Here is an 11,526-nt window from a genome sequence, read left to right on the forward strand (position 1 = left end):
AAGTAGCCAACAAACAAATGGTCTCACGAAGCAACACTTGTTGGTTTTTGCAACATACGGTGATAAAGTGGTATTTACAACTGCTAAAATTATGGTTTCAAGTTGATCTTAACACAAACTCATGAAAAAAAAGTCTTTCAAAGTCAATGTACCAGTGAAGTATATCACAGGTGCATTTACAGCCACACACTGACCAGGGGCCTAAGCTATGAAGCAGGATCAGTCTCAGAAACTTTTGGTTTTGGCTCTGAGTTTTCAGCATCTCAGCTCATTTATTACTTACTAGGAACTTTATTAATGGCAGCTTATGTTAGAAACACAACTTGCCCGGGATGGTAAGAAGTCACACAAACAAAAGTACACACTCCAAACCAAATCAGTTCTCTTAGAAAATGAATGAATGAATGAATAAATAAATAATAAAACAAAAAACAAAAGGTGCCTGGACATTCAGGGTGCATTCACACCAGCCCTATTTAACCCGCTTTAATCAAACTCTAGTTCACTTGGGGAGGTGTGAATGAGCAATTGAACTCTGATGCGGACCAAAGAAGCGAACTCTGGTCCGCCTAAAATCCTAGGTCTCGGTTCGGTTGAAGTAAACTCTGGCGTGGTTCAAAAGCGTGTGTGAATGAAAACAAACGAGAGACCGCTCCAAAAGCAGGAAGCGGACTATAGCACAGGGCCTTCTGGGTAAAAACAACCAAAACAAATGCGCGTTTCTACCACTAATGGGAGAAATGGCTCGTGCTGCTCATGCTGAGCCCATTGTAGAAAAATGTTTGTTTGGCACATGTACCACAGACAAAACGGAAATCCTAAAAACCGCAAAATTTTGACACCACTTCATTTTAGTTTACTTTTCCAGAAGAAGGAAGTTGCGCTCAGTGTCTTCTTCAGAGGTTTTCGTGTTGTTTCCTTCAGTAGTACTTCTTGGTGCAGCGCCACCACAGGCGGCGGGGGGGAGAGAGACAGGTTGCTCAAAGGGTTTGGCTTGATTAACTCAGTGCAGTGTGAATGAGAACAGCACCAGCTAAAAATGTTAACAAATGTTGCAATTTTGGTCCCCAGTTGAACTGAGTCTACCGGACTATCAGGAGTGAATGCACCCTCAGAGATCCTGTTCACACCTGTTGCTTAAGTCTTTCCTGAGCGATTGGATTGCAACAGGATAGAACCAAATACATTTGTGAACAGTCTCAATGCACATTGAAAACATCTCATTAGATGGTCTGGGTGAAGAGGGTTTTCATTGTGCATGCCACAGCTTAGCTCAGGATAGCTTATGTTCAGACTACCAGTGGTATGTAGATAAAATGTCTGAACACAATCCGTCCTGAGCCAAGCTGTAGGAACTGCTACTGAACACGTTATTTGCTATTTTAATTGTTAGAGTCAGTTTGTTGTATAACAACAAGAAATCCTGGATCTGTTAAACCTGCTTTACAGTGCAGGCCCCTGATCAGCCTCAAGTGTCCCTTTGAGGTGAGCTACAAATGGAAGCAAAGTGGAAGCTGCAGGCATCATGCAGGAATTATCAGGTCAATTACCTCTGTAGGGCTGCTGGGGAACAACTGACAGGGAGGGGAGAGATGTAAGTATGAAGGAGAGGCTGCACAGAGGGAGAGCTGGGAGGAGTGTACATCCTTCAACAACAGATCAGTCTTACTGACATGGAGCACTTCCTGTTTTGACAGGTCAGTGATAAGTGCTTTTAACACCCACTGAAAACATTTGAGACTCCAAATAAAAGTTCAGGTATGTAGATAAAACTAAAAGGCAAGAAGTCCTTCTGTTGGAGCTTCAATAAATGTTATGTTTGATACGAGTTATGTTTTAAAAGAGAAAAAGTATATAGGATTTCTCCAAAAGCTGGCAAAACTCTTCAATAAAACAAATGCATTCTTGCAAGAGATCTTTCGTCAGTTAGATCCAAACAAATATAGGTGACTGCATCCCAAGATGATTACACACAGTGAAAATCAGCTACAGGTTATCAAAGTTGTACTGCGATTTGAATTAAGGACAATTGAGTGAGATGAGTGTGAAATGAGTGGGCGTTTGAATCAGTAGGTTCAGTAATTTGCTCACCTCCCTCATTGCAGTGGAAGACTTAGGGAAGTTCTTTCCTCCAGTCAGGGAGTGGTATCTCCTCTCCAGGCCCGACAGCCGCTCCTTCTCCTGGAGAATAACATGGTAAGTAGTTTTTAATCTGAACCTAAGAGAATAAGTCTCACCTTCCTTTTTGCTGAAAAAATAGACTTTAGATGCCAAAATGCTTTCTTTAGTACCTTTTGGAGCATTTGAAGTGTGAGTGTCTTGTCTTTGGCGAGCCGTTCACATTCCTGAGATGCCTGCTGACCCAGCTGGTTGGCCTGCTTCTCCAGAGTGGACACCTTCTCCTAAAAAAAAAAAAAAAATAGCATGCAGAAAGAGTTCCATATACATTTATATGGAACAGGACAGAATACTGTTTTTTTTATATTTCTTATAGTTCTATAAAGACCAAAGGAGAACAATGCATTAAAGATAAATTAAAGCCTGACTTACAAAAAACAAACACACACACACAAAAAATACCTCTGCGTTTTTTTTCTAAATGTCTGTGGTTGAACTGTGTCATGAACGCAATAATTTTACAATTAACCTGTGAAATTCAGAACCCAGTGTCTGCACCTACCAACACATGGCTGGTGTGTGGGCTCCACATTGCTTTTCAGTGTCATCACTATGCTAAAGCCAATAACTTACTGGGCTGTGACTGTTGGTGACTAGTTTGCAATCAGTATTTGCGAGGAAGTCTCAAAATGTTTGCAGGGGTTCTCAATCTCCTTACGTGGGTCAAAGGACCCTTCACTTAAATTTTGAAAAGGTTCCAAAACTATACAAAAAAGTTCTCTCTCAAAATAGTTGCAGAGTTGTTGTCTCTAAGCCTTCTCAGTTTTGTTTCTAAAACCTCTCCCTCTCATGGTAACTCCAACTACACTGCTCAAACAACAATAGAGTAAAGATATTCATATAATCCTGTCCTTCTGCAGTCTCAATGGTGTGTCCTCACCTTCCTCTTGGCCACACTGTGGTGGTACTCTGCTCTCTCTTGGAGCAGCTGCTGGCTGACGGTTTCTCTATCCTCCTCCAGGCTGCTTTCTCTCTCTAGCTGCTGAAACTCCAGATCCTCAAACTTCTTGGTTCCTGCTTCCAGTGCTTCTCCGTCCTAAAGGAGTCCACCACATCATAAGTTCCACATCATGAGGGAGATAAGTGTTTGAGCCTTGCAGAAAAATCTTAACTTTTTAGCTCCGGACAACATAAAATGTCAATTTATTGACACACACACCAACAAATACATATTTACACATTTCAGGAAAATGTGCTCTTTTGTTGTTCAGATTATTTCTCTGAGCAATCTTTAACTGTAAGCTAAAAAAGTCTGGCATCCGACAATAAAAGCTGTACACAGGACTTATCTGAACGATATTCCAGTTGGGGAACCACTTCTTTATGTTTACCTTAGTGGCAAATAATAAAACTATAAAATGCAGACTGATTCTGAAACAAACAGCAACTTGCAGAAAGGCAGCGATGAGAGGAGAGTAAGGAAAGACAGAATGAATCTAGTCAGGTCTATGTTAATTGATTGGGAAGCAGTTATACCTAAGATATCACATAACAGCAAAGATGCATATCAGAGTCACACATGCAGTTCAGTGGGGTCTAATTAGAAAATACCACTGGCAATGTAAATTGAAATACCTCAGTTTAAACTGGGCCTTTTGACCAAAAAAACCAAACAGACAAAAAAAACTGACTTGCAATAAAAGGGTAAAACATTGAAGGGGGTGAATACTTTTTATAGACATTGTATCTTAATCCGTCTATTTATATGACCTCCTCCAAAATCAAATGCTTACATGGCAAAAGGTCATCTGAGCTAACTTAGTTTAACCAGAATTTTCAGGGTTTAGCTAGTTTGTAAGAGCTATAACATTTTATAGCCTTCTGGGCATGAAATGTGTTTCAATTTAAATATACACACACACTTAAATATGATTTAAGAATAACTGATAAAATATTTTGTTTTAGGTAACCTGTTGTTGCTGGTTAACTGTGATCATTTTATCAGTCAAAGTTAACTGGATACGTCTCTTGCTCTTGCCATTCATTTGACTTTTTTGTTAAGTATATTGAACTCTTTTCTCTGACTTAAGATATGTAACAATAATTGCTATATCGAGCTGTTAAAGCAACAGCATTCATCCATTAGTTACACCAATGACAGCATTCCTCATAGAATCATTCAGGCATACTTCTAAAATTGCTGGATAGTGTAACTGTACATGCACGATTGCACCAAATGAGAGAAATCACTAATATTCTTACTCACAGGCACAATTATCAGATGACCTTAATATCATAGCATTGCTCATTAGCATACCAAGCATGCAGCTGTTGCATAAAACAGTGATGTAGCTGAAGCCTGATGACCATTTTGGTTTATGTATGCTAGCTGTTATCAATTACTTACTACCCTAACCCTAAATGAATGGATGGATGGATGACCTACATTAAAACAATATTATCTAAATGCCAAGTTCCTAAAATGTCAGTGTTGGAAGTCTATACTAATGCAAATGACATGTATGATAGAGAAAAGCTTTGCATTGGTAAAACACAGGATAACATAAAAGCTACATTTAAAATAGGAGCTAAATGGTAAGTATGTTGTCTTTACCAAAAAGCCTCACGGTCTGATTAAAAACAAAAAGTGGCTCTGGTTGCTGCAGGTTGGATGTGTGCTTTTATGTGAAATGAGGAGGGCTGCAGGCTAGAGTTGGTGGGTGGAAGGGTAGGGGTGGTCTAGGAGATCCAGCTTGACTGAAGACCCACCCTTTTGAGCTGTTCCTGCAACTGTTCCCGCAGGGACTCGGGACAATTATGAAGCTGGTTCTTCAGCTCAGCATACATTTCCTGGAGTCTCTGCAAGGCCCGGCGCTCGGCCTCAACATTAGCCCTTTCCTAGAAAGACACAACACACACCCACACACAGGACCAATGTTCGATTGGGGAGGAAGAAAAACAGAGAAAAACAATGCTAAAATCCACACCATGCAAGTAAAAAGCTGTAAAAAAGTGTTAGTGAATGACATGATAAATTTTCATCTAAACTCAACTATGAGGTTTAAACCAGCCAGAAGAAACAATATCAATAATATCCCAAAGACCTAACACAACCTTTTGAGAAAATTTTAGCTATTAATATTAGCTCAAAAGCTTCTAGGTTTACAATATAATATACAATAAAAAATTGAAAAGGGAACCTTGGTACAGCCCATAATCTTCAAATTAGTTGCTGTATATATCAGGAAAGACTGTTTAAATAAACTTCAATAGACTATAAAAAAAATGCCTTGGTTGTATTTCTCCTGGCCACAGAGCATCCCCCATCAGATGTGGTTCAGCTCAAATACATCATCTATCCCGAGTGATGCTCCGGTTTCATGCTGAGGAATCAATCAATACATCCGACCCTCACTGTTATTGGCTGTGTTGAAGCAACACTGGATTTTGTACTTTAACTTCTATGATCTACATTTGATGTGGGGAAAAAGGTCCTCTAGGGCTGGCAGCAAGAGTCTCACTCTAAAGAAACCTTTTCTGTTTTGTTCAGTGAAGTTTAAGTAAAACTTGGAGCCACTCTAAGAGACACTGCTGATATACCTCAGGGTTTCCCCCGGCGTATTATAAGCCTGGCGGGTCAACAGGCTAAGCTCTGCTTGTTTATTATAAATACGTCATTTTTCATACACGTTTTTCCCCACCAGCATCCCCAAAACTGCAGCCTTTATCTACCTCACCACGCGAGGGTACGGGCGCTAACAGTGACGCAATCGTGCTGTCCCCGCCCCTGCGAGAAGGTTCTGCAAGGAGTTGTGTCGTGCACCTTTTGTAACTTGGCGAGGATCGTGCACGCCGCGCTCCATTCAACCATCTGCTGAATAGAGCCCCCAGTACTCAGTGAAAATATTAATATGATGCAAGCTAATTTATCCTTGTTTAACAGTAAAATATTCTAATAAATTCAGCATTAGAAATGCTTTGTTTTGTTGTTTCATGTAGTGATCCAACATGCAGCATGTGCCACAAAAAGCACAGTACAGTACAGCACCTGTCTGCTTTTCAGAGTTCTCTGTTGTTATTCATTAGCCTTGATGTGAGACGTGTGTTGGTGCTTTGTTTGCATTTTTTCATTTATGTTAATTTAATTTATTTGTAAATGTGACTTAAATTAGGATTCAAATTAGGTGCAATCAATTTATACTTTATTGTTTAAAAAAGTATTTCAAAAGTGCCTTTTTCTACAACTGTAGTTGTGTAAATATTTGACACAAATATCTTACAATATCACATAATAAATAGCCATAATTTCAACTTTCCTGTCATTCAAGTAAAATTTGATTCAGTGTCTGCAACTCAAATGTAACTGAGCACGAAGTTTAAAAAAGAAGCTTCTGACGGGCAGGAGATAACAGTGAACAGCTACATCTGCTTTACTGCCTCATGAATCACATAAATCACGTTCTCTATATTAGAAGCAAAAACAAGATCTTCTACCACTGATTTTTGATCAAACATTACAACAGTGAAGACGCAAAGCTGTTAAAGGTGCTCTGTCTGTCTGAATAAGAGCAAAAGCCGTTTTATACTCCACAAGAAGTGAAAAAAATCTGCTCTCATAAACGCAACTGTGTGACGAAAATTGCATCATTTTCTTCTTGCAGGAGCTCAGTTCTGTGCACAGGGTCCGGACAGAACTTTTTCTCACAGGGGTATGCATCAGGTTTTGTGTTATTGCCCACAACAAAGTTCTGACCATGTTTATGTGGAAAAGCCGGTGAGCTTTAATGGAGTCATTTCACTTCTGCTGCTCCACTGAGGAGCAGTTGGCCGAGGCTGTTAGAAAATACAACCTTCTTTACAACTGTTCCAGCAAAACTTATGAAGACATTCAAATTGTGAAGAACTCATGGAAGGCGAGAAGAAATTGGTTCTCGTGGTGTAGGGGGAGGAACGGGCTTTCCAGGAATTCTGCTTGTAGTTTCTCTTTGAGTATAAAATGTCTATGGGAGAAAGAACATACCACAACCATGTGAGCTAGAGCGGATTTCAATATTTCTTGCGGAGTTTAAATTCAACATAAAAGTCTGTTTTTCTGAAAACAAAAAAAGATATGTGAACATGCTGAAAGACGTCCATGCCCATTATTGAAAAACCAAATTAAAGATCTCTTGCAGAGAACTATGGCACCAAATATAACAATCTTTTCAAGGGGAGGTTTTCTGTCATGCAGCAACATTAATAAAGTTGCAGTTAATGTAGGTAGTGAAGAAGCAGAGACAGAGCGGTTATTTGATGATAGCAGGGTTGAGCAACAGAGAAAACATTAATTATTAAGGTGAAAACAAGCAAGAAACAGAGCCAATGGGAGTCAGCCAGGTCCTTCATCTATCCCTTTATAAACCTTTAAATGTATCTACTAAATAAAAGTAACTCTCCAAAAAAAAAGGATCCCTAGTAGACAGAAGACTGGCTTATGTAAAAACACCACCAGCAACAAAGCAGTGGAGAAGGGATATCAAAAATGCCCATTTAGAACCTGAAAATATACATGTAGGGAACCACAGATTTCTTTCTTTTCTAAGCAGAAAAAAGTTGTACATGAGCAGGAAGTATATGAGTCTGACTGTAATTTAAAACCTAAAAGATGCCTGAAAATATATGCCTGCATTACTGTCTGCATACCTTGTCCTTCTCGTGCTGGATGGCGTTCTCCAGCTCATCCAGCTTGTGCTGCAGCTGGTTGATGACCATTGACTCAGCCTCTATCTGCTCAAGCTCTGCCTCCCTCTCGCCATGCAGCAGAGCTCGCTCCATCTCTGCCTGAACAAAGGAAACACACAAAAGTTGCAGTGCCATTCATAAGATAAAAGACAAATAACATCCTGAGCATATAACTGCTACTGTGGAAAATCTGTCTCTAAATATTAAAAAAAATGATTGAAAACTCATTTCTGTTCGTGTTATTTTTATGTCCAGACACAACCTCTTGTTTGGACTCCTGAAGCTGTTGTTCCAGCTCAGTGAGCCGAGTTTTGAGCTCATCGATCCGAGCCAGAACACGAACCCTCTCATCCTCCAGGTAACTGAGCTCTGAATGACCTGCACCGCCTGAACCAGAGAAGTCTTCATGCTGCTGGGGTGGAGACGGACAGGTTAAATGAAAACATCTTCCTGGTTGTACTGTACTATCTGAAAACTCTAATTCAAAATACTTGTGACAGTATAGAAAAGGGTAATAAATAATAAAGCATCAGATGATTTTACTTTATTTTACTTAACTTTTACTTTACCTTTTTCTTACTAAAAAAATTCTAGTTTTGTCTCATCAATTTCTAGATGAAACACATTCACATTTGTTTCTATTTAGCACAAGCAGCGTCTACTTTAATAAACCCACTCTGTTGAGAGTTATGGTAATAATAACAATATGGTAGTAATGTCATAATGTTGGCTATGAAAAAAAGTTGGAATTTATGCAGGCTTGCATGGTGCCTATAATGACATGTTCATAAATGGACCACAATCATTTAGCTTCCTTTAACTGCTCCAGGTTTTGCAATGCCTTTCACAGAATTCCTTATATACACAGCGCTTTCTGTTATACATTTTACCGCCCTTTTTTACGTTCTCAACTGTACATAGATGAGCATATCAGGGTAGTGGGGGGCTTCAGTATCTTGCCCAAGGATAGTTTGGCATGTTGCAGAGACTGGGGATCCTTTGATTGGAAGGCGACCTCCCTATCACTGCACTAAAGACACTCACCAAGTAAGTGCCTGCATGGATAATGGGATCCTTGAAGTGTATGTAGATGCAAAGTACATATAGAAGGTGCATGTGTGTGAGGTGGGAACCATTTTGTACACAAAAGTACTGAAATAGCAACAGCTGGGGAAACAATTTAGAGAAGGGATAAATTGACCAGCACCTGGTTTAGCTTTTAGTAACATTAATGCCAGAACATCTTTTAGAAGTACTGAGACGGAAAACTACATTAAAAAGTACTAAAGCTGTCTGAAGTATATCAAGTGTTTTGGGATGTGCTGCAGATGTGAAATTTATAAATACATATTTTTTTATTAACAATTGACAAAATAATATAAAACTCTTCAGTCCAACCATAAAAGAAAGATAATTTTCATTTTGGCTTTTTAAAATGCTTGATTTGTTTTTGATTTTTTTACATCATCAAACCTTGGTGCATAGTATTGTGTCAAGCATTATATATAACGTCTACAATGATATTCCTGGACTCACATATAATTTCAAATTGATGTGAGGTTGTTCACTGTGTGACCAAATGTTTTATAAATACCAAATATAAAAAATCCTGGGATTAATTTATATAAAAGGATAATGTTTAGTATATATGAAAAACAAACAAAAAATGAACAAGGGTAAGCCTGTATCAAATTATTGTTTGCTATATGAGCATCATGCTGATTGAGTACAAACACATAATTATGTTTCATTAACAAACAAATTAGATAGATAATGCTATGAGCAGCACAAAAAGCCAACAAACAGCATTACCAAAAACTCACTCACTTCTCTCGGCCTAACTTAACACAAAGTTAAAATCACATGAATCCATGTGAAATATTGCTCTACATAAAAGTAGCAAACTACCTGGTAGCTGTTCAGCAATGACATGGGCTTTGTAACCCTTTTAAATGGTCTAAGAATGACCATTGAAAACCTGGCTTTGCTTAGGAAGTCACTGAATCCTTCGCAGAGACTCTTGAAGGCCCCCAACCCCACCACTGATGCAGAAGAGCCATGCACACCATTTTTACATGCTGGTGCCTCAGCAGCATGCAGAGAGAGCATCTGTGTTGAGAAATAAGTACTGCCTCTGACCTGTTGCTCTCCATTGAGAAGCGCTGATGCTGTGCAGGGAGCAGGAGAGGTCCTCACCTCCTGATGGGTGCTCTCCGTACTACTGCACTCCTCCTTCAAGTTCTCTTCATCACTCTCTCTCTGTTTCTGTGCCAGGCACAGCGTGGTCAAGGAGGGTAACAGGGTACTTCCAAGGACATTCTCTAAAGACGGCCTCCGTACAGAGTTATCGGCCAAGCTCCCAGGAAAACCCATCCTCCCAGAGCCCAGAGGGTCCAACTCTGTGCTCTCACCTTTGTTATATTCGGCACAGAGAGTCAGGATGGTCTCCAGTCGCTGTCTCTCCTGTAAAACAATCCAAACACAGTCAAATAAAAATTAGAATTTGACAGGTAGGGGAAATACTTTTTGAATTTTAACATATAGCAACATTCATTGGGCAACATTCACATGATCAGACTCTTATTCATACTCTTGGTTAATGACTGTGAACTGTAATCATATATAAACAATGATCAGGGGGCTTGGTGGGGCTCATCTTGTCCTGTGAATGTTTCACTTGGGCTAAATTATTGAGTACAATTTTTGTGTCTGGAATATAATGCTGGCAAATAAAGATTTTTATTTTGTTTGTATTCTATCCAGCCTCGTCCCCCACCACCAGGTCCCACTCCCCAAAAGTGAGTGATGCTGTGTGGGGTGGAGCTCTGTAACATGCAATTTCAGTTGCTTTCCAGTCTTTGTGTCTAAACTGTGTAGTAAGCTGTATGAGAACATGTGAACCTTAAGTCTGAATGCATGAAAAGTTGATGTCTGTTGAGAATGTTTAGAAATAATGGTTTGGAAACATGTTTTTCTTTTAACTGCACATTTGTGTATAGGTCATATTAAGTGTGTAAATCTAAAACACCACCAAGGTTCCTTACAACAGTACAAGAGGCCAAGTTAAAGTCATATAGAGTAAGTGATACAAATTTGTGGTGATCTGACATTTGCTCTCTAGGCCCAGTTTTAGTCATCATGAAGTCTGCTTATGTTAGACTTCTTTCAATCCTGAAACACAGCAGCCCTCCCTCCAATACCCTCCCAGCTGCTCTAACCAGATGTCACTGGGAGTCAGGCTCTAACCTGTGGTAACCAATCCTGGTCCTAGAGGGTCACTATCCTGCATGTTTTAGTTGTTTCCCTGATCTTCAGCAGGTCTTTAAGTTCTGCAGGAGTCAGTTAAGCACTCAGTCTTTCAAATCAGGTGTGTCTCAGCATCTAAAAGAAGCATCTTGAGAAGCAAAACATGCAGGATAGTTGCCCTCCAGGACAGGAATGGACACCACTGCTCTAACCAGATGTCACTGAGTGGTTAGCCCACTAATGTGAGACCCGACAGACCAAGCTACTACAGTGATCTTTGAATTTCTGCTACAGGTGCTGGTCATAAAATTAGAATATCATGAAAAAGTAGATTGATTTCAGTAATTCCATTTAAAAAGTGAAACTTGTATATTATATTCATACATTACATACAAACTCATATATTTCAAATGTTTATTTCGTTTAATTTTGATGATTACA

At 39.4% G+C, this 11,526-nt stretch overlaps 1 protein-coding gene across 22 annotated transcripts in view; it reads right to left on the bottom strand.

The window, feature by feature from the left end:
- The window catches only part of phldb1b (pleckstrin homology-like domain, family B, member 1b), a 154,105-nt gene that overhangs the window by 32,159 nt on the left and 110,420 nt on the right, over window positions 1-11,526 (bottom strand). For 7 of the 22 annotated variants that reach the window (XM_037974122.1, XM_037974120.1, XM_037974111.1 and 4 more), the window contains 8 exons: window positions 9,979-10,302; window positions 8,102-8,251; window positions 7,801-7,938; window positions 4,888-5,016; window positions 3,059-3,214; window positions 2,292-2,402; window positions 2,092-2,181; window positions 1,551-1,685 (listed from right to left, as the gene is read on the bottom strand). In XM_037974122.1, coding sequence (XP_037830050.1) covers window positions 1,551-1,685; window positions 2,092-2,181; window positions 2,292-2,402; window positions 3,059-3,214; window positions 4,888-5,016; window positions 7,801-7,938; window positions 8,102-8,251; window positions 9,979-10,302 — 1,233 coding nt within the window. The remainder of the gene's footprint in view (window positions 1-1,550; window positions 1,686-2,091; window positions 2,182-2,291; window positions 2,403-3,058; window positions 3,215-4,887; window positions 5,017-7,800; window positions 7,939-8,101; window positions 8,252-9,978; window positions 10,303-11,526) is intronic. The other 15 variants (XM_037974128.1, XM_037974134.1, XM_037974138.1 and 12 more) reach the window with 7 other exon arrangements.

The sequence above is a fragment of the Kryptolebias marmoratus genome, linkage group LG2 (genome assembly GCF_001649575.2).
Source record: "Kryptolebias marmoratus isolate JLee-2015 linkage group LG2, ASM164957v2, whole genome shotgun sequence".
NCBI lineage: Eukaryota > Metazoa > Chordata > Actinopteri > Cyprinodontiformes > Rivulidae > Kryptolebias > Kryptolebias marmoratus.